Genomic DNA, 23,899 nt, shown 5'->3' on the forward strand with positions numbered 1-23,899 from the left:
CATTGATAATCCCTAGACCCTCCTGAATGACCTCCGGGTATTTAATTTGGACTTCACTCAGGGAGTCATTTTCACATTGAGAAATGTTGAGCTAATCTATGTGAATCTTTCTCAATCAATTTCGCCCTATTAAGCTTGGGCCTGAGTCTTTTACTATAATCAGTGATAACTGAACCAGTTGCTTTTCTAACAGACCAGAACCAAAGTTGTACCCTTAATCTGTAAATGTTCACTGGTCTAGATTCTCAGTCTAACTAAGGTCTTGAGCAAACCTGAGGGTTGGAGTCCAGACCAAATTTTGTTAATGACTGGTTCTGCAATCATTTGAAATAGCAGTGTCAGTATTGACTGCCATTAGTTCTGGGTGACCACTTAACCAGACACTTATTTTGATCAGTTCTGATTTGGATGTTGCTAAGCAATTTAACTGTTCCAAATCAGATTTAGGTGGAACGTCCAAGGTGTGCACTCTCCTGATATTGGCCAATAAGTTCTGTGTTTCTGGACCTCTTTTGCTGTCTCGGGTCCGCACATCTGCAGCAACTACAATGGCTTGCTGAATCCTGAAGGAAATTTTAACTATTTGGCTGAAGCTTGGCTTTGATTTGGGGTTTTGCTGTGGGCTGATATAGAGTCTCTCTTTTCAAGATATGTCCTGAGTGAGGTATTCCAATTTCTTTCATTTAAGAGACATTTCCCAAACTCAGTCACACAGGGAGGGCATCCATTTCTGTCAGAAGATTCTGCAACTTATATTCTCCACTTGCTGCATTTTTTAATGATAAAGCTAGTTGTAGTGCCTGGATTTGTAATCCAGTTGGGCTTTAGCTAGTAGGTGTTTTTGCATGATTACATCATAAATCCCACATACCAAATAGTCAATCAACATCTCATTAAAGGTTAAACCAAAATCTGCCAGTCTTAACCAAATCAGAAATTCAGTTACTGACTCTCCTGCTTCTTAAATTGCCAAGTAAAAAACAATGACAACTGAAAATTTGAGAAGGCTTGTTGTTATAATATTTCTCAACTAAATCTGTCAACTCTTGCATGGTTTAATATCTGGTGTCTCAGGGTAAGTAACCAAAAAGCTGTCAGGAGAATTAATCATTGCTTTTCATTTGCCCCAATGACATTTGCCGGAAAAAAAAAGTGCTTTCTAACACATACCGGGCTCAGTATTCAATGGCAGGATCGAATGACTCAAGCTTTCAGATTAGATGCTGGAAAGATGTTTCCATTGGTCAGAGAGACGAGGACCCGAGAGCATAGCCTTAGCCTTAGCATAAAGGAAAGACCTTTTAAAATCGAGATAATGAGAAATGTCTTCAGCTCAGTGAATCTATGGGAGTACATTGCCACAGAAGGCTGTGGAGGGCAGGCCATTGAGTACATTTAAGACAGCGATAGATAGGTTCTTGACTTTCAAGGGGATCAAGGGTTATGGGGAGAAAGCAGGAGAATATGGTTGAGAAACTTGTCAGCCATGATTGGATGATGGAGCCTAATTTCTGTTCCTATCTCTTATGGTCTTATGGTGTTCCTAAATAACAGTATGATGCCAGAAATGCTTAGCCTAACTCAATGATAATTGTCATGAGTGAACTTCTTCAGGAGCGTGCTTTGCTCACATCACCACTGAAATAACCCCACAGAGGCTGGCATCCCTTCACTAAGTCACCCTTTACTTACATGTGGAAAGTCCTTAACAGTAATCTAGCTCCCTCAGAGCTAGCTTTCAGAATGACAGGATGTCTAATATTCCTGTTTTTTTTCTTTTTTTTCTTTCACTTCTTGACATTGATCCAGCTCCGCCAGAGGCAGCTCTCGGAGTGAACAGAACCTCTAACACTCCTGTTTCTATTTTTTTAATGTTTTTCCTCAGAGCCAGTTCTCAGAGTGAACAGTACCTCTGACACTCCTGAATTTTTTCATCTTCCCACGCACAACCGCCTAACTGCGGTAGTACTTATTTTTCCCCAACACCCATGTTGTGTGTGTGCAGGTGTGAGACACAGTGAAAGACACAAGGTGTACAAACCTTTATTCAATTTCCACCACCAGGAAGAAAAGAAACACCCAAGTGGCCAGTGACAAGCGATGCTCCTCACATCAAAGGGCAATGCTACGTGATCAAACAGTGAAGGGGAGGGCAGGGATTAAATCAAAACAGAATTGTACAGGGAAATAATACACTCCACTCCCTGTGGTACCCACCTCTTCCTGAACAGCTCAAAGGTGCTGGTGGACACAACGTGCTCCTTCTCCAGAGACACCCGGGCTCTAATGTAACCGCAGAAAAGGGGCAGGCAATCGGCCATAACGAGTTCCTCCATGGCCCACTGCCTGGACCTGTTTATGGCCAATTTGGCCAAGCCCAGGACATGCCCTGCCCCCTCCGTATCAGGTGCCCAAAGATCAGGAGCATGGGACTGAAGTGCAACCAAAAGCAGAGGAGGAGGTTTTTTAGAAAATCAAAAAGGGAGTGCAAATGCCCATACCCAATGTCCACAGCACCACAGAACAAGCAGTTGGGCTGGGAGTCCGTGAACCACCACAATCTGTGGTTGCAGGGGACTGCTGCGTGCAGCACCCTCCACCCCAGATCCCCGAGAGAAAGGGAGAGGACTCCTGTGTAGAGAGCCCTCCACTGGGGATCCCACCGCCCGGTGGCAAATGGGCACGCCAAGGCATGTCAGGGCTGTGAATGAGGGAGAAGAGGGGGATGGTGTGCAGCAGCAGTCGATACAGGACCCACTGTTTTATATCCCTAAAAGGGGTAAAACTAATATTACGAAGGCAGCTGAGGTTGTGGGGCACAGGTTCCTGTGGGAAGTACGGTACTTTGGGGTCAATGTGAAATTCCATCTGGGCAGGGGTAAGCACAGACGAGATTCTACTGCACAATACTCCTGTTTTTATCTGTCAGCCAGCGCTTCATGATTGGACAAGATTAACAGCCCCAATCAGGGAACTCATATTCTCTGCAGTTCACCTAGCTGACCCCATTACAATCATTACATTCACTACTTTTATATTCCATTTTCTTGAATTAAAGGCCAACGTTTCATCTGCCTTTCCTATTGCTTCTTGAATTTGGATCTTAGCCTTTTGTGATTCATCTGCCTGTTCAATAACCTTCTACAGTCTTTTCTCATTTAAATAATATTCAGCTTCTCTGTTCTTTCTGTCAAAGTACGTAATCTATTATTTGCCCATATTATACTCCAACTGCTCCCTTTTTCCCAACTCTTTGATATGTTTTAGTTAATCAATCCTTTATCAATGCCAATATACTATCTCCAACACTATGGCCTCTTATTAAATAACCTAATGTGTAGTATCGTATCAAAAGCCTCCTGAAAATCCAAATATATTGCAGTTTACTGCTTCCCCTTTATCTATCGTGCTTGTTACTTCCTCCAAAGCATTCTGGTACATTTGGGGAGAAAGTGAGGACTGCAGATGCTGTAGATCAGACCTGATAATGTGTTGCTGGAAAAGCGCAGCAGGTCAGGCAGCATCCAAGGAGCAGGGGAATCAACGTTTTGGGCATGAGCCCTTCTTCAGGACATTCTGGTACATTTGTCAGGCATGATTTCTCCTTCATGGAGCTATGCTGACTCCTATCTATCACATTATATATTTCTAAACACTCTATGACATCCTTTATAATGGACTCTTAATATTTTCTGATAGTATACGTTAAGCTGACTGGTCTTTAGTTACCTCTTTTTGTCTCTCTCCTTTTTAAATAAAAATGTTACACTGTCAGCTTTCTAATTCTCTTGGACATTTCCAAAATCTAAGAGTTCTTGGAATATTACTACCAGTGCATCCACTATCTCAGAAGCTACTTCCTTTAATATCTGGGATATAGCCCATCAGATCCCTTTTAAGCTATAAGATCTACTTTAAACAGACAGATCCTCAAGTACCCAGATTGCCTGATTGCTTAATTCACACTACTCGCATGTCATTGAGAGATTGGAAGACATGAAATCAGAACAACAAAGGATGAATTTCCTCAATTATAGAAATTAAATGTGGTTGAACCGATGAAACATCCCCGTTATCCTTTTAGTAGAGAATACATGTTCCAACTTAAATATTTGTTACTATACTAGATAATGTATCTCTGAAACTAGGTTCAAGTTCAACTGTTCCAGCGGTATGTAGTAACCTCTTCAAACAGGTTGATAAGAAAATATCTGCATGAGATAATGGCCCTGTTTCTGTGTAGTGGTTGTCCAATTCACTTTAATCAAGAAAGACCACTGATTCAACACTAGGCAGAAACATTCGCATGTATTGCTGGTGTCATAGTAAATAACTGATTGCTGATTTAAGTGGTCTGGTGGTGCGGTGGTGCAGTGGTGCCGTCCATACCCCTGTGCCAGGAGGATGGAGTGCACGTCTCACCAGCTCTAGAGATGTGTATTAATGATTCTAAACAATTTGCTAAGGAAAATATCTGCACTAGATAGTGAGGTTCAATGCAATCATAGGAATTAAGTGTGCAATGACAGCTATTATAACTATCTATTAATTATGTATACATGATAACACAAAAATGCAATAAGTGCATACTTAAAGTACAAAGTGCTATAGAATTTACTGTATCACAAGTGTTAAGCTTGTTTGATTGATTTATTGTCACATACTGAAGTATAGTGAAAAGCTTTTTTTTACAATCGGTACAGTCAGGTTATAGTAATGAAAGATGTACAGACCACAAAGACTTAGGCAGAGGCATACAAGTTACATTGTACAGTGCTTGCCTAAGTGAAATCAACATTAGCAAGATCAGCATAAAAAAGTCTAAATAGCTGGCCAAGCCTTTTTGAATTCTGAATTGTCCATTCTAACACTGTTCTATTCATGCTTTTTTTATTAATTCTAATTATACGAATAACTCCAAGTTCCAAGTTACTGGTCTTCAGTTTAACAGGAATAACAACTGTTATTCCTGTTAAATAACTGTAGATCCCATCTACCACCCACTGAGAAAAGGGCCAGGAAGTGACTTCACCACTGGAAATAACATCACCACAGGAAATGACATCACCAACCCAAACATATAAATAGAAAGCAGGAATTTTCAGCATTGCTTCGCTTGAGGCCCACTGAAGATGATACCTAGTAGGGTAATGAAACATCTGGAAATGAACCTTCCAGCTCAGCGAGCAAACCTACATCCAAAACTTCAACCTGAGCAACAAATCTTCTCGAAACCCGCTAGAAACAACAACTCCCCAAACCTTCACCTTGTCTGTGTTGTCAATCAAGTTATTCAATGAGAGACAATTGCAAGGATTTCTGTTTTCTCTTGAAAAGGTCCCTAAGTAATATTCTTGAAAGAGTTGACAATTCTAATTTCCAAGTCGATGGCTCTATTAACCGGTCAACTGTCTCACAATTGCATGATTTATTTAAGTTGCTGCAGCCATTACATTTAACAAAGGAAATCTGTTTCTACCTCTGTTGAAACCTGACTGGTTTAAATATTTCCTGCTCATTCTGCGTCTTTGCAGTAAATCATGTTAAAACCTGCGGATGGAATTACTTTTCATTTAATCTGATCTTCACAAAAGTACTTAACAGGTGAACGTTTAGAATTAAGGTTAACTGTGTCCTTCCACTTCAAGACTGTCACATAAAAATCTAGTTTCAAGTAGTTACATGTTAGCCATAGGCAAAGAACAAACTTAAACTCAGTTTGTTCTATTTCAGTATTGGACAACTGAGGTGTTCAATAACAAAAAGAACAGATTAAGAGCTATGGAGAGAGAGCAAGCTAATGTCTTGAGTCTAGATGAGTCTTCATCGAGGCTGCAGTGTGAAAAGGGGACTGCATTTATGCTATTGTTTGAGGGGAGGGTTGGGGGTAGTGGGTGTAAGGTGCTATTGGAGAAAAGATGTTGATAGTTCAGATTAAGTGATTGGAATGTGAGAACAGCAGAACAGTGGTGTGTGCCCTGCCAGACTTGAAAGTATAGACAGTCCCACTGGGCTTGTGGGAGGGGAGAGATTGGAGAAACCAAATGCAGATTAGTTGACTGCTTTGTGGAACATCTCTGCTAACAGAAAGTAACAAGCTCAAAGAAAGGGAAGAAATGTTTCCCAATTTAAAGGTGTTGAACTCAATATTAAGGCAGTAAAGTGCCTAGTCTGGAGATGAGATGTTGTTCCTCCAGTATGTGCTGTGATTTACTGGAACACTGCAGCATGCAGAGAACAGACATGGGGGCATGTAAGCAGGACCCTGTGTTAAAATGACCGGCTATGGGAAGATCGGGGTCATACTTGCGTACAGAGCAGAGATGTTCCACAAAGCAGTCAACTAATCTGCATTTGGTTTCTCCAATGTAGGGTAAGGCCATATTGAGTGCAGCAAATACAATACACAAAATTGGAGGAGGTACAGGTGAATTGCTACTTCACCTGGAAATACTGTTTAGGCCCTTGGATGGTGAGCAAGGAGGAGGTGAAGGGGCAGGTTTGGTTACATGGGAAGGGGGGAGTTGATTGGTGTGGAATGGACTACGGTGTTCCAGGGGGAACAATCCCTGCAAAATGCAGACAGGGGAGTGAGGGGACAATTGTATGGTGGTGGTATTCTGCTGGAGTTGTCTGAATTGGCAGAAAATTATCCTTTGAATGTGGAGGCTGGTGCGATGAAAAGTGAAGACAAGGGGAACCCGTTGTTGTGAAAGAGGAGAAGGAACAGGGGTGGAAGCATGCGTGATAGGTCGGATACAGTTGACGGCCCTGTCAACCACACAGCATGGGAAACCACTATCAAGGAAGAAGCAAGCCACGTCAACAGTGCTGTTTTGGAAGTGACAACATATGAACAGATGTGATGTGGATGAAGGAACTGGGAGAATGGGATGGCATTCTTGCATGATGTGGGGTGTAACAAGTTGTAGTGAAGGTCATTATGGGAGTCAGTGGCTTTGTAGTGAATGGCAGTGGACAGTTTATTCCCCAAAATGGAGACAGAGAGATCAAGAAAAGGAAGGGAAGTGTCAGAAATGGGCAATGTGAAGGTGGAGGGATGGAATTTTCAAGGTCTTGGCAGGAGCATGAAGTGTTAAGTTCTTTTTCCCCAAGATCCTTACACACTTGTTGCAACTGCAAACACCAGCTTCTGTGAACAACCAAAATTTTATTAAGCAAATACAGTACAAACTTTGGAGAAACTCTTAACACTCTTTGCCATGCTTACCAAACGTGTTGAGAGAACTCTCTGAACAAAGGAACAGTCCATCTTTTATACAAAATATTTACATCACAGTCAGTAATACCCACAATACAACCCCCAGTCAGTCCCCCACAGTCACATGCTACTCAGTGACCTAATCATCTCCAGAAACAATGTAGTGTAAATCATCCCTTAATGTTCAAATCTGTTGCAAATCATTTTTTTAACTTCAGGGAGTAGTCAAATTTGCAACCACAATGTTCATACTGATTTTGAATAGGATAATGATGCAAATGTGAATTATCTCTGAATAATAGGAGATGGCCATGTAAATGGCTCTGAATGGCAAGAGATGACAATGTACATTCACTTACATTCTAAGTCTAGAACGCTACCCCCGGGGCTTTCAACTTTTTGCAGATCAGCAGAGCAAATTAACTCTTTATTATCACATTCCATCCTTTTATCATTCCATGATCATTACCGAGATGTCACTACCAGCTTATTCATAAGACTGACAGCCAGTGTTTAAGCAAGTCATTGACACACAGCATACAATGACTTTAACAAGAATTACTATTCCATGCAGTGGATAGAATCTGCAGGATCCCTTGCACATGGAAAAAAAGTTTTCACCAGTAAAGTTCTTAAATCCACAGTCCTTAGTGATCACTCCATCAACTCCAAGTGGAGTGGAAATGAGCCAGTTATCCAAAATCTCCTGCAGTAAAGTCCAATCTGAAAACAAATCCAGTGTGTCCTTGCACACCACTCCATGAAGAAATGAGTTCTTGGATAAGGGCAGTTAAATATTTCACAAAACTGACGAGACTTCCAGCCTTGCAGAGATGCTTCAGACGGAGGATACCAGCACATCTGAGCATGAAGTGCAGCAGTTGCAGTTGCAAGATCGGTGAACGCAGCATTCTTTGCTGCTTCTGCTCCGGCTCTGCTGTTAAGTGTAACAAAGCCACCTGGCTGTTTTGATGTTAGCTTGATCAGTGAACCATCATATCCCATAAATGATCGAAAGCGAATGTAAAGCTCATGTGGATTAAAATCCATAGAAAGGCCACAGACAAAAAGTGTATGGACCTCCTCTTCACTGTTCTTAGCTTCTTCACTTTTCATACTCATGACTGGGGAGCTGATTGAATCCATTGGATCAGGTTGTGGAGGGGTGGGCCATGGTCTGAAGGTGTGCTTTACCTGTGAGTGGAGAAACTCTAGAAATGATGTTAGCTGCTGAAAGTATCTTTGCATTTCCTCTCTCATTCCTTCCTTGCCAAGGTAGTTATCAGCATGAAGACAGTTACACATTTAACTACACTAAATTGTGTCTGCCTATTTCAATGTTATCAGTTGTCTTGAAGTTTGTTACTCTGTTCACTATTTATAATATTATCAAGTATTATACAATCCATAAACTTCTGAATTGTACTGTCTAAACAATTCAGTCATTTATAAATAACAATCAGTGGTCCTAAAATAAAACTCTTGGGGGACCCCATTCAGGTTATTCAAAAATTATTTTCGTTTAACAAATTGATACTTGGCTAATGTGAAAGCTGTCAGGAAAAATATTTTTAAAATCCAGAACAGCAAGGAAACAACAAAATGTTTCCTGTGCTTTAGCCTTTGAAGAGGCAGTTTCAGTTCAGATTTAAATCTCAAATATTTGTGGGAAACAAATGCAGAATATTTTAAAATATATCTCCAACTGAAACTTCCCAAAAATAAAGTTGGAATTACAGTGTCACAGAGCATTAACTGTACATCTTTGATAGAGATTAGCATTCGTTGAATTTGCAATATGAAGGGGGACAATGATGTCTAAACAATAATTGACAGAACTTAAACAGCTCAGCCCCAAGTTTGAATATTCTCTAAAATCTTAACAAAACATCAAAATTAAAATGCACTCTTACTTTTGTGAAAACTCTGCGTTAAACAAAAGCAAGGATATTTTAATGCAATACATTAATGCAAAGCATGACCACTGACACAATTATTTTTTGAAAAGAGCATTGTAGAATTTCAAGGCCTTCAATCAATTTGTTTTAAGGTTACATGTTTGATCATTTTAAAAAGGATGTAATGTTGTATAATATTAATGTAAAAACAAAATCTGCCCTATTACACCCAAAACATACAATGAATTGAGATCCTAATTCAAATAAGGCAAACATATTTCTGAACTAGTATTTTAACAAATCAAGATACTTGAATATCAAACACTTTCAGTATGGCATAATTTATATTGAAACTTCCTTTTTTGACCCAAGTATTAGTATGACCTTAATTTCAGCCATTTTCTTTTTTTTGAAGCGCCTCTGGTCATAATTCTTCTCATTTTAATACGGGGGGAAAAGGTGGCACATTTGCGGTGATGATCAATGAAATGGAAAACGAGGAATCAAAAAGATGGACAAGGTGGCCTCCAAAGATCCACACCAGAGTTGGACAAAAATAAATCACATCCACAGATACCCCAGTCAACCATCACAGCACAAAAAAAAACACAAGCATTGGTCCAAGATTCCCAAAGCTCTGTGTACCCCATAGCATCCAGCACGCGCACACAAAAAGATCACTAAAACATCCTCACCTCAGTGGAAACCAGAGTGAGGAATGCCTCCACACCATCGAACGAGGCCACAAATGAAAGAAAGACCAGTTGCACCCTCCCGACGAAACCACGCCAACAAAAAGAGAAAACCCTTGCAGAGGGCCACACGGTGCTGCAGTCCAAGCCACCCCTCCCCCAGAAGCAAGACATGCCACTCAAGACACAATGCAGTGACCTAATCATCTCCAGAAACAATGTAATGTAAATCATCCCTTAGTGTTCAAATCTGTTGCAAATTGTTTTTCATTAACTACTGGGAGTAGTCAAAATTCCAAATGCAATGTTCTCATTGATTTTGAATGGGATGATAAAAGTAAATGTAAATTATCACTGAATAATAGAAGATGGCCATGTAAATAGCTGTGAATGGCAAGGGATGGGAAAGCAAACTCACTCACACTCAGAGCCATTCCACCCTGCCCCCAGGGCATTTAATTCTTGCAGGTCAGCAGAGCAAATTAACTCTTTAATATCTCAGAGGTGGTTGGCAAAGTACAGTAGCGCCTCAATATACAAATGACCCTGTTCACAAACAAATCAATTTATGAACAGATTGTACGTAAACCTTTGCTTCAATGTATGTACGAAATTCAAGGTACAAATGAAGGTACAAACGCAAAAAGCCCATGTGTGACCACGTGGTTTCATTGTTCTGCTTTGCTACGCGCTTGTTGAACGCAAAAGCTCTCAGGCCCCACGTGATCTCATTCAGTTCATCTTTGGCGCGTGCGCTGTGAACAGCCGTCCAAGCATTCTTACTCTATCCGAACAATGGGAAAAATTGATTCAGTTCACAAACGGATTAAGTTCATAACTTGAGGCACTACTGTACTGAGAAAAGACTTGTACAAAAGGCGAGTGTAAGACTGGAATAAAGATCATTCCATATACCCCATAAAGTGACAGGCATAACTAGGATCCTTTGACATGGAAGAAGTGAGATGAATTAAAGGAGATATAGTTCAGTGAGAGAACGAGTTCAGCCAGGCGGTAGGAGGTGGTGTTGAAATGAGGATTGTTCAGGCCTCTGGTCAAGGAGGAAGCTGAGAGCTCTCAGACCATCCTGGTGGGGATGGAGGTATAGAAGGATTGGACACCCATAGTGAACAGCAGGCAGTTCGGGCCTGGGAACTGGAAATTGTCAATATGGTGGAGGGAATCAGAGGAATCATGGATGTAAGTAGGAGGGTCTGGACAAGTGGAGAGAGGATGGAGTCAAGGTGGGAGGAAATGAGATCAGTGGGGCAGGAACAGGCTAACATGATGGGCTTACCGAGGCAGTCTGGATTGTGGATTTTGGAAAGGAGGTAAAAGCAGGCTAACCAGAGTTGGGAGACCAATAGCTTGGAGGCAATGGGGGGGAAGATCTCCAGAGGTAGAGAGGTTGGTGACAGTCCTGGCAACAATGGATTGAAGTTCAGATCATGGTCCAGCGGGTGGTAGGAAGAAGTGTCTGAGAGCTGGCATTGAGCCTCCACAAGGTAAAGATCAGTGCGCCAGACTACAACAACACCACCTCTGTCGGCTGGTTTGATAACCCAGTCAGAGTTAGACCTAAGAGAGTGATGTGTGGCAATTTCAAAAGGGAACAGATTAGAATAGCTGAGAGGAGCAGAGAAATTGAGACTGCTGATGTCACGCCGGCAGTTTTCAATGAAGAGTCAAGGGCAGTTAAGAAGTCAGGGGAAGGGTGAATACTGGAGGTGGGTGAAAGGATCAGTGGAACGAGAGGAGAGGGGAGTCCTGCCTGAGGAAGTGAGCATGGAGACAGAGGCAGCAGACAAACAGTTCAACATCATGATGAGCCTGACATTCATTAAGGTGGGGGTGTAAGGGTATGAAGCTGTGTCCATCGCTGAGCATAGTACAATCAGCGTCAGAGAGGGGATGGTCAGGAGGTATGGTGAACACATGGCATGGGCTGGGGTTAGGGGGAGAGGCATCAGGGGAAAGGAAAGTAATGGCATCTGAGGGCTAGAAAGGGGTGGGTGCTGGAGAGGGTGGGGTCTGCAGCACAGATTGTGGCATCTATAATTTGATTGAGCATGCGCACCTTGATGTCTGTAAGGCAGAGAAAAACTCTTTTGTCAAGACGATGGATGAGGCAAAGGATGAAGTGAAAATGGAGAATGGCTCAGCTTTGAGAGAGGGTTAGTCGGTGTTGCTGCAGAGTGGAGTCAAGGGTGTACATATGTTGGGGCATGGCATTGATCATGGATCGCAGGATTCAGCGGGAACAGCAGTCCGAGCAAAGTGGTATGTCCTGGAGATACTTGTAATCCTGGGTAGATTCAAAACATGATGGGTAAAATTTGAGTTGAAATCCATGCGGGGTAAATCTGAATTATTGGTAGCTGCTGAGGAAGGAAACATGGCTCTGGAAGCAAGTTTTGGCAAACACCTGTTGAACACCAGCAGTGAAATGGAGAGCAATGAAGATGTACATTGGAATTCCTGTTGTAGGGAAGAGCAAAACTCCTTCAGGGTAGGCATTCCATTAAGAGATGTGATAGTCAATTAAACAAAATGTAGGAGAAACTTACTGCAGATGCTGGAATCTCTACTGAAGATAACCAATGCTGGAGATCAAAGCGGGTCAGACAGCAAACATGGAGAGAGAGCAAGCTAACATCTTGAGTCTAGATGACTCTTCATCAGAGATTAAACGGAATTTGGAGGGGACATCACTTATGCTATATTTTGGTGGTGGGGGGGCAGTCCCAGTTCTGCTGACGATGTGTCATCTAGACTCGAGATGTTAGCTTGCTCTCTCTCCATGGACAAAGTTAAAAATCACACAACACCAGGTTATAGTCCAACAGCTTTATTTGGAAGCACTAGCTTTCAGAGCACAGCTGATAAGGAGCAGCACTCCAAAAGCTAGTGCTTTCAAATAAACCTGTTGGACTATAACCTGGTGTTGTGTAATTTTTAACTTTGTCCACCCCAGTCCAACACCAGCTCTAACATCATCTCTCTGTGAATGCTGGCTGACCCATGTGATCTCCAGTGTTGTTGTTTTCAGTGTAGATTCCAGCATTTGCAGTAACTTTTTCCTGGATTAACAGCTATGCCTCTGCTAATTCCATTGAATTGTATAACCCATAGTGATCATAATTTCAAACACAAAGAGCAGGAAACTGAATTGAACTAAAGATGCATTTCTGATTCTCAACAGGAGTTCTAAGATCACATCACAAACCCTACCAACCCAGCTCCATCTCTTTCCCATCTGTCATTGACCATCCTTCTACATAGAAAGAAACTTTTGATAACACTGTAAACTATGCCCGATAAGCTGAAATATACTCCTACATTCCCTCACACTATAAGCATTTCCCAATCTCTCTCGACTAGCATTGGAAGTCAACTGGACTTGACCCTCCAATCTAAACATGGGTAAGGACATTGGAACCAAGCCCCTCAACCCACATCAAACCCCCCTCTCAACCTCTCATTGATCGTATATTTAGTGGAAATTGGAACCTACAGATTTTACTGAGTAATTGAAGGAGTCCTGAATAATTCCTGATTAAACTGCATTGATACAATGAAGCAACACTGTATTCTTTTATTTGTTCATTTTGATTTATTGATGTTATCAATTATTTTATCTTCATGCCTTTTTTTGTAGGTGTACAAATTATTAATGATTTTTAATGGTCCTTCTATCAAGGTACGTCTTTGTGACAACTCAAAGGTTTCTATCCTCCAGTCTGAGCATACTGAGGCAGAAATAAAAGGAGGAGGAGACAAGAATCACTGGGAGGAAGAAAAGGTAAATTTTCATCCAAGGGTAAGGTAAGATGGTGATAGAGATCAATGGTAAGTTTACTAATATGTACCACACATTAATGGCTATGTACAGAATAATGTATCTGTGAAAATCTCAGACTTGAGTCAATCATGTGATTACCACTTTTCCCATATTAAGTGCACTTTCGAACTATTTTTTCTACATCTAAGGACACTACTTATAGTAACTATAACTACAAACTACTAACTATAAATGCCTTATTTTAAAATAAAAGCTAGTTTTTTTTCCAATGAGCATTACATAAATAACTTTCAAAAATAACTGTAACAGTAAACTATAAAATCTGTTAGTGCTGCATTGCTCATGGATTGATATGGTTACCTGTCATTATGTTTAACTCAACAGTTCAGCTTTGGTGACACCTTTGTACAACAAGCTATTCATACCATTGAGTACTGCCTGGGTTGTGTCTCAAACACTGCCTCATACCTTCGCTTATGGGCCTTAAGCTTGGCTCATGCCGGTAACTATACTTAGCATAAGTTTACATTTGCCTAATAATGTTACTAAGAATATCTCAACTGCCAGCTGCTGATAATCTAACTGGGTTTGATGTTCTGATGCATGTCATAGAGTCATAGAGATGTACAGCATGGAAACAGACCCTTCAATCTAACTCATCCATACCGACCAGATATCCTAAATTCATTTAGTCCCATTGGCCAGCATTCCTCTGAACCCTTCCTATTCATATACCCATCCAGATGTCTTTTAAAGATTGTCTTTGTACCAGCCTCCACCACTTCCTCTGGCAGCTCATTCCATACATGTACCATCCTCTACATGAAAATGTTGCCCTTTAGGCCCCTTTTAAATCTTTCCCCTCTCACCTTAAAATTATGCCCTCTGGTTCTGGACTCCCCCCACCTTGTCTGTTTATCCTATCCATGCCCCTTATGATTTTATAAACTTCTATAAGGTCACCCCTCAGCCTCTGACTCTCCAGGGAAAACAGCCCCAGCCTATTCAGCCTCTCTCTATGGCTGAAACCCTCCAACTCTGGCAACATCCTTATACACTAGAGCTATGGAGCATTTTAATTTTGTAGCAATCCCTTGCTGACATCAAGCTCATGCAAGTCAAGAGACCAGAATCAGAAAATTACCACTGGGGAAAGAATATGACGGGCATATATTGTGCTAATGTTATCATCTGAAATGCTATGGTTAGATTTATAGCCAACAAACGTTTGTATTATTAATCTGTAGTGATTGGAACCAGGGCCAGGTACATCTCATTGACTGTGAGACCCTTGCTTGGGTTGTTAACCTGAGCCAATCAGAAAGCCCTGGCTGACAGATATAAACAGGAAAAAAAAAGCACTACCGCAGTTAGGCAGTAGTGTGGGGGTAAAAAAAAAATAAACAGGAGATTCAGAAGGTCTCCTCAGTCTAGGGACTGGCTTTGAGCTTGCTTGTCAGAGCCCTTGTAAATAAAGGGTGACTTGGTGGATACTTGTCTCTGTGCTGTTATTTCATAATCGAAGATACTGAAACTACTTAAGGAAGGATGTCCACACAATGCCTTTGGCAGAAAGAAGTTCAGTCTTGATAAACAGTGTGTGCTTATTCCATAGTGCTTACCTCGACTCAAACTGTATCTAATGTACTTCCATTGGCGTTACATGAGAGGCTCTTGTAAGACCTCAGGCTGGACTGTTTAGCTGTATGGAGTTTAACACTAAACCTGCACCTTAGAAATGCAATGGTTAAAGAACTCACTCACTGCATACTAATTTCTAGGCATTACTACCATTTTAACACTTTTCACCGCGGCTAAAATGTTTATATTCTCCCACCATTTAGAACGATAAAAAGTAGATTAAATGACAATGTGCAAAAGTGAAATAAAAGCTAGAGAAAGACTACTCAATGAGTTCTGAGAAAGGGTCCACTCTTGGACCTGAAACGTTAACTGTGATTTCTGTCCACTGATGCTGCTAGACCTGTTGAGCTTTTTGAGTAATTTCAGTTTTTGTGTCATAGAGGAGGTGATCCTGGTTATCTTATGTTTAATTAAAGCATTTTTGATTAACATGGCATTTTCTTAGAGGAGAAAGTGAGGACTGCAGATGCTGGAGATCAGAGCTGAAAATGTGTTGCTGGAAAAGCGCAGCAGGTCAGGCAGCATCCAAGGAACAGGAGGATCGACGTTTCGGGCATCAGCCCTTCTTCAGGAAGGCATTTTCTTACCTGATTGTTCTAATTGAACTCAAATTTCCAAGCTCAAAGTAGTACAATGTACAGCCAACAGGAATTATCAAGGTTACATGCCAATTTTCAGCATAGTGTGAGCTTAACACTGCAATTTATAACATAAATAGTTGCCAAAAAGATTGAAATTATTAAAATTAAGTTTCTGGCTCAGACATCTTTCATCGTAGCCTTCATAGAAGATGGAGATGGAAACAAAGGAAAACGTAACTAATGTTCCTAAGGATGAGAAGTTGTCCAACACAGCCTTGGACGTTTAAGAGATATAACAAAACCTTGATGACCAGTAATTAAATACAGAGCAAACAGAACAAGTTACAAAAGGTAGCCCACATAGCTGAGGTTAGTCATAAATCAAATGTCAATACAATCAGACAGGTATTTCTATTCAATATGAATTGCCATGGAAACTGCAAAAATCCTTGAAAATCCACTGAAGCGATAACTTAATTGCTAATTCCAAATATAGACCCATTGTCCAATCTGACTGCCTCTATTGGAGTTATACAGAAAAATATTTAAGAACTTTTATCAACTCATGGATCTGAAATTTCATTCCCAGTGTAATTGAAACTTATTGTGGCAAAATTTGACACAATGTAGGAACGCAATGGCTGCACAAAATGCAGCCTCAGGCTTATTTAAATAATTATTCATATCAGATATTCCAGCTTTGTCCTTGTGTTGAGAAAAATTAACTAGTTCACTAATGTACTTCACAAAGGGTACTGCCCCCCACATCCTGCCACCCTACCAGCCTACATGTCATTCTATACCAATTTATTATGCTTGACTCAGCAGAACTCAAGAGAAGTAATAAATACTGGCTTAGCAAGACAGGCAGGAGGCTGGAAGAATGCAGTAAGCCAGGCAGCATCAGGAGGTGTGGTGTTGGGAAAGCACAGCCAGTCAAGCAGCATCTGAGGAGCAGGAGAGTTGACATATCGAGCGGAAGCTTTTCATCAGGAATGTCTGATGAAGAGCTTATGCTCAAAACATCTACTCTCCTGCTCCTCAGATGCTGCCTGACTGGCTTTGCTTTTCCAGTATCACATTTTTTGATTCTGATCTCCAGCATCTGCAGTCCTCACTTTCTCCTACCATCAGGAAGTGGAGAAGTCAATGTTTCAGGTATAACCCATACCAAAAACATTGACTTCTCCACCTCCTGATGCTGCCTGGCTAACTACGTTCTTCCAGCCTCCTGCCTGTCAACCTTGGATACCAGCGTCTGCAGTGTTTTTGTGCCTAAATAAATAATTGCCAGTGTCATATACTTTCCAAAAATAAAAACAATAAAGAGAGGTAGACTGCATCATGGTTGCCTGCACTCAGAACAGACCTTGAAGTTATTCCTCTGTAACCCCGACAAAAAAAGGGAAAACGTCAGCAGTGCCCTTTTCCCACCGTGAGCTACCTTTTCCATTGCTCTGCCCCTGCAAAGGCTGCTGTCGATATCTCCATCTTCAGTGTATGTAAACATCCTGCCACTGCTCCCTGTACCCACCACCTCTCCAATCCAGCACCTCACTGCCACATCACAGGTCACAAGACAGAACAGTTAAGGAAAACAGAACTTCATTTCCATTGGACATTACAGTGCAAACTTGCATTTATTTGGCACTTTTATCATGGTGCTATGTACCAAGGCACTTTGAACAAGGATAATATCCGAACAGATGATCAAAAACTTTTTCGAAGAGGTAGATTGTAAAGAGTAACTTAAATTCAATTCATTACAGTCAATTCCTGGAATAAGTGCCCAAATGTAACCAATTTACTTACCCTGCTGAACTTTCAGAGATAAATGAATGAAGAATTGAGTCTTCAGTGGATTGAAGACACATATGTGTTCTGCCACTGCCAAAGATCTTGGAAATGCCAGTGATAGCCAACCTTGAGTCATACATAGATTTCTCCAACCCACACAGTCATCCTAAAAATATTGATGTAGAAGACAGTTGAAGAGGCAGGGAATTTTATGATAGGAATTCCAGACTTATGGACATTGGCTGAGAATACAACCACCAGTGATGGGGCAATGAAAATCAGGATACATAAGAGACCATAACTGAAGGTATGCAGATATTTGAGAAGGTTGTAGGGCTGGGAGAGATTACAGAGGAAGGAAAGGATACATTTGAAAACAAGCATGAAAATAAAATTATGTGAAAGTCAGCAGATACTCTATGTTCAGACTTATCATGTTGCTGTTAGAATACAAATCACATCACATGTATTATCATTCAATAAAGATTAATCTCAAATACACAAACACATTATTGCATACACAAGTGTGATGTCCATCAATGATAAGCATTCATAAAGCAATATGATCCCTGAATGAGGATATCCCAAAAAATGCACATGATAAACACAATAATCAAGTGAACAGACTGTCGTCTGAAACGTCGATTTTCCTGTTCCTCGGATGCTGCGTGACCTGCTGTGCTTTTCCAGCACCACTCTAATCTAGACTGTCATATGATATAAATGTGTGTGCACAAACATTTACAATATCTTGACACCGTCGTACCCTCATAATACTTTAATTTTTCACTTATATCTATTATGCCTTGGTATGATCCTTACATCAGTAGCTGATGAGAAGACGGAGAATAGTGCCCTCAATATATGATGACCTTGGCACATGTCCTTTTGTGTGAGAGGCCTTGAGGATGCTAACAAACTGGGGATCTCCAAACAGGGGCTCTCCACTGCTTTACCCACTGGAGGCTGTGGGGTCATGGTAAAGAGGATAAGGAGTAAAACTGACCTAAGGAATATCATCCTCTCCAGATGGCTAACTGACACTTCTCCTCCACTTCAGTGCACAATGTCACTTCCCTCTATTTCTGATGAAAAGTGATACCTGAAGAGAGGTCTAGGTGTCTCATTCCCCTCTTATCTAACCATTGCTGCACTGGGCCCTAACCAGAGCAACATGTTACAGGTTCTCATGTACATCGGCCACATGATAGACCTGGCTATTTGTGGCAGTCATCAACCTGTCCATTGGAGGAAGCTATGAGCTCATATGAATCAGGTGAAAGGAGAGCCCGAAGGCAGTCAACGCCTGTTAAAAGAGCAAGTGAAAGGAGGTCCTGTAGCGGTCAGCACCAGTTAGAGTATCTGATCCAGTCCAATCCAGATGATAAATTGGAGACATGGTGGCCTTTTGGCTCAGAATATGTGTAGTTTCTGAGGACCAGAGGAAGAGATTCTGCTCGAGCGCTGCAGGTTCGACGCAGCGGACGTGTGCTGGCGGGGGAGGAACCGTGGGGATCGCGTTGCGAGTCGTCGGAGCTGCTGGAGACTATCGCTGGATCATGATTGGATGTTGGAGGATTGTTTGGTTGTGCTGACCTGCTCTTGGTGGATCTTTATGCTGGCTTCGGCCTAACGCCAATTCAGGTACCAGCCAACCTCAGCACTATGGCCTCAGTAGCCGCTCGCAGCCCTGGCCATGGCATTTGCAACACAGTCAGGGTGACTGTGAAGAAGGTGGAGGAGCACACACCGGTCGATCGGACGGTGTTTGTGAAGAAGATTTTGCTGGAATGCTGCGGGTTCAAAGCAGTGGACGTGTACTGCCTACAGGATTTCCCTGCAGCAGGCTATTTCAATGTGACCTTCAGGAGTGTGAAGAATTGCGAGCGGCTCCTGAAGGTCTTCAAGGAGAAGGAAAAGAACCTCTGTTCTCCATTTTGTTGGTGGTCCTGTTGTGTGTGCTTCCTGCGCAAAGGAGTTGGGTTGTAACAATCCAGATGTACAACCCTCACGTCCCAGCAGCAGATGTCCTGACCTTCTTGAGAAGATATGTCCAAGTCGAGGGAGAGAGTACCGATGTGGTCGATCCTTTCGGGATCTGGACCAGCAAACGATAGGTCAGGGTAACCCTGAGGGTCGATGCCAGTGGGAACATCCTCCACCTACCCTCCAGCTTTGCCATTGGAGGAAGCAGAGGTTACCTGACATATGCAGGGCAGCCAAAAGTGTGCCGAACCTGCGGGAGGTCAGGCCACATGGCGGCGGATTGTAAGGTGACCGTTTGCCGAAACTGCAAGCAAAAAGGCCACCCAACCATGGAACGTAAGGAGGCCAAGAACTGTAATCTGTGCGGAGAGGCGGGCCACATGTACAAGGCCTGCCCAAGACGAGGGGCCGCCACCTACGCACACAAGCCGTAGACCGCCTAAGACCAGCAAGGTAACAGAAACCAGCACGGGAACGGTGTCTGGAGGCACCCACAAGGAAGGGCAGGCTGTAGTGGAGCAGACGGCAGACAGCGGGGAGGTGCAGCAGCCAATCCAAGCTCCTTCAAGACAGACGAAGGAAATGGAAGAGGAGGGATCAAAGGAGGCAGAGGATTGGATTACTGTCAAAAGCAGGAAGAGGAAACCTCCCAAAGCCACCCAGCGAAGGGGAAAGCGACACCTACATGACGAGGATACAGGCAGCTCTTCTGACGGTGAGGACGGGCGCAAGGAGGGCTGTCACCAGATGAAGAGACAGAGTGCCTCGGGGAAAAAGGAGGGCAGCAGCGCCCAAGCAGGAAAAGACGATCCCTCTGAGGGGATGGGTAAAGGTCTGCCCCCACCCGGTGAGAACCAAGAGGTACCCACCGGCCCACAGCTCCAGGTAACTGGGAGCAGCGGTCCTGTGACAGCCCCGCTGTCAGATGGAGAACTGGACTATGCGGACCCTGGACCCGACCCGAAGACACCAGAGCAGGGAAATGGCTCCAGCGGGGAGCCGGACAGCTACCTCAGCCCTGGGAGGGTCCAGCAGTTTACCATCACCACGGGAATGCACACAGCTACACCAGAAGGGCAAGACCAGCAGCAAATGGACACTGTTAACCGTGTAAACTGTTAAAATGGAGTTAAAAATTGCCAGCATCAATGTGCGTAGCATCAAATCGGCTACGCAATGTGTTCCTACGATGGCCTTCCTGGGCAATGTTAAAGCCGACGTCCTGTTTCTGCAGGAGTGTGGGATACCGCACCTCAGCAGCTACAGGAGATGGTCGAGCTTGTGGGCCCATGGGCCGTCAGTTTGGTCGGGGGGGCAACGATAGCCACGCCTCCGGCCTGGGTATCCTGTTGCGAGGAAGCAACTTCACCATCTCCGAGGTTAAGGAGGTGGTGGGCGGGCGCCTCCTTGTCGGCCAACATCATGTACAGGAATGCTCCCCTGAGACTGATTAATGTGTACGCCCCAGTGGGTAAGAGTGAACGGTTGGCCGTCCTGCAGCAGCTTCCACTGTTGCTGGCTACGTCCAGGCCGGTCATTCTGGCCGGAGACTTCAACTGTATCATTGATGCAGACCGACATTCCGGGGGGGTGTCAGTAAACTGGACGCCACGTCCAAAGCCCTGATGGACATGGTAAAAGATGCCAAGCTGCACGACGTCTTCAGCACCCCTGCAGATGGAGTGCAGCATGGATACACCTGGTCACGGGCAGATGGGTCTATCCGCTCAAGGATAGATTACCTGTTTGTGTCCCGAACGCTCTCGGTCAGATCCACCGACGTCAAGCCGGTGTTCTTCTCTGACCACTGCCTCCTGCTGGCCGACTGTCACCTACAGGACGAGCAGCGGGCTGGTAAAGGAACGTGGAAGCTGAACACAAAGCTGTTGACCCCTGGAAACATTGAGGAGCTCAAGAGGGATTACGCAGGTTGGAGAACCGTGAAGCCACTCTTTGAGTCCCCAGCGGACTGGTGGGAAACAGTAAAAGGGAACATCAAGAGGTTCTTCATCCTCAAAGGTGTTCAGGAGGCAAGAGAGAGGAGGGGAAAACTGTCCCAGCTCCAGGAAAGTATGCAGAACCTGCTCCTGCTGAAGACAATGGGGGTGGATGTCTCGGAGGACCTCAAGGAGGTGAAGGGCCAGCAAGCCTCGTTCTTTGCTTCGGAGGCCTCCAAGACAATCTTCCGGTCCAGGGTCTGCTCGGTGGAGCAGGACGAGACGTGCTCACGATTCTTCTTCCAGAAGGTGCACAAAGACAGCTCCGTGCTCAGCAGCCTGAAGGAAGAAGTTGGCTCGATAACGTCATCTCAGGCTGACGTCATGAGGATCAGTAAATCCTTCTACGCCATTCTGTATGACGCGAAGCCGACCAACAGCACGGCCTCCCAGTCATTCCTGTCCTCTATCACGGAGGTCTTAGACGACCGAACACGAGAGAGGCTGGACCATCCGCTATCTCTGGACGAGCTGACCAAGGCCCTCAAGTCCTTCGAAAAGAATAAAACTCCCAGAAGTGACGGCTTACCGGTCAAGCTCTATTCCGCTCTGTGGGATTTGATTGGCCAGGACCTGCTGGAGGTGTGTGTCAGTATGCTTCGGGCAGGTATCATGGGTGAATCCATGAGGAAAGGCATCATCACCCTCATCTACAAGCAGAAGGGGGAGAGGGAGGAAATTAGAAATTGGAGACCAATCTCATTGTTGAATGCAGATTACAAAATTCTGTCAAAGGTAATTGCCAACCGGGTCAGGTCTGCTCTGGGGTCGGTGATTCACCCTGACCAAACCTGTGCTGTACCGGGCAGGAAGATCGCTGAGAGTCTCGCACTCCTCAGGGATACAATCGCCTACGTGCAGGACAGAGGGTTGGACACCTGCCTGATCAGCCTGGACCAGGAGAAAGCCTTTGACAGGATATCACACACATATATGAGAGATGTTCTCTCCAAAATGGGCTTTGGGGAGGGAATCTGCAATTGGATCAGACTGCTCTACACCAACATTGTCAGTGCAGTCTCAGTCAATGGGTGGGAATCAGATAGCTTCTCAGTCAGATCTGGAGTCAGGCAGGGCTGCCCTCTCTCTCCTGCCTTGTTTGTGTGCTGCATAGAGCCATTTGCCGAATCCATCAGGAAGGATGTGAGCCTGAGAGGGGTGACTATTCCTGGCAGCAGGGGCCTGCAGGTTAAGGCCTCCCTGTACATGGATGACGTCACCGTTTTCTGCTCGGATCCGCTGTCCATGCGCAGACTCATGTGCATATGTGACCAGTTCGAACGGGCCTCGGGGGCCAAGGTAAACCGAGGCAAGAGCGAGGCCATGCTCTTCGGAAACTGGGCCAACCAATCCTCAATCCCCTTCACCTTCAGGACCGACCACCTGAAGGTGCTGGGTATTTGGTTCGGGGGGGGCTAGGGCGTGTGCCAAGTCTTGGGAGGAGCATATCAGCAAAGTGAGGCAGAAACTGGGCAGATGGAAGCTACGGTCGCTCTCCATCGTGGGAAAAAACCTGGTCATCAGGTGTGAGGCACTGTCATTGCTATTATACATGGCACAGGTCTGGCCTATTCCCAGAACGTGCACCGCTGCAGTCACCCGGGCCATCTTCCAGTTTATATGGAGGTCAAAGATGGACCGGGTCCAAAGGGACTCGCTGTACAATGATCTGGGCAACAGGGGAAAAAATACACCCAATGCCACCCTCACCCTGATGGCCACCTTTGTGTGTGGCTGCATCAAGCTGTGCGTAGATCCCCGGTACGCAAACACCAAGTGTCACTACGTACTGAGGTTCTACCTGTCCCCAGTGTTGCGAAGGATGGGCCTGGCCTCACTGCCTCGGAATGCTCCGAGTAGTTGGACCGTTCCGTATCACCTGTCCTTCGTGGAGAAGTTTATGAAGAAAAACACCTTTGACCACAAGTCCATCAGGAAGTGGTCAGCACGTAGTGTCCTTGAGACCCTTCAGGAAAAGGAGAGGGCGGATCCTATCGAGCGGCTCCCTGAGCAGACTGTCAAAGCCATTTGGCAGAATGCCTCATCGCCAGAACTTTCCAACAAGCACCAAGACATGGCTTGGCTGCTGGTGAGAAGGGCTCTGCCTGTGAGATCCTTTATGCACACCCGGACTCTCAGCCGCACTGCACGCTGCCCTCGAAGCGGCTGTGGGGGGGGACGAGACTGTCACACACCTCCTTCTGGAATGTGCCTATGCAGAAGAAGTCTGGAGAGGAATGCAGTGGTGTTTGTCGAGGTTCGTCCCAAGCAGCGCCGTGA

The 23,899-nt window shown here is 44.0% G+C and overlaps 1 protein-coding gene and 1 long non-coding RNA gene across 2 annotated transcripts in view; one reads left to right on the forward strand and one right to left on the reverse strand.

The window, feature by feature from the left end:
* The window catches only part of LOC140480631 (V-type proton ATPase 116 kDa subunit a 1-like), a 145,906-nt gene that overhangs the window by 103,887 nt on the left and 18,120 nt on the right, over nt 1–23,899 (forward strand). The window contains exons 18-19 of the mRNA XM_072575759.1: nt 13,513–13,614; nt 13,999–14,116. Of these exons, the coding sequence (XP_072431860.1) occupies nt 13,513–13,614; nt 13,999–14,116 (220 nt within the window). The remainder of the gene's footprint in view (nt 1–13,512; nt 13,615–13,998; nt 14,117–23,899) is intronic.
* Nucleotides 4,700–23,899, reverse strand: part of LOC140480633 (uncharacterized) — a 110,014-nt gene continuing 90,814 nt past the window's right edge. The window contains exon 3 of the long non-coding RNA XR_011961357.1: nt 4,700–8,416. This is a non-coding gene — a long non-coding RNA (uncharacterized lncRNA). The remainder of the gene's footprint in view (nt 8,417–23,899) is intronic.

This window comes from Chiloscyllium punctatum, chromosome 8, assembly GCF_047496795.1.
Source record: "Chiloscyllium punctatum isolate Juve2018m chromosome 8, sChiPun1.3, whole genome shotgun sequence".
NCBI classification, from domain to species: domain Eukaryota; kingdom Metazoa; phylum Chordata; class Chondrichthyes; order Orectolobiformes; family Hemiscylliidae; genus Chiloscyllium; species Chiloscyllium punctatum.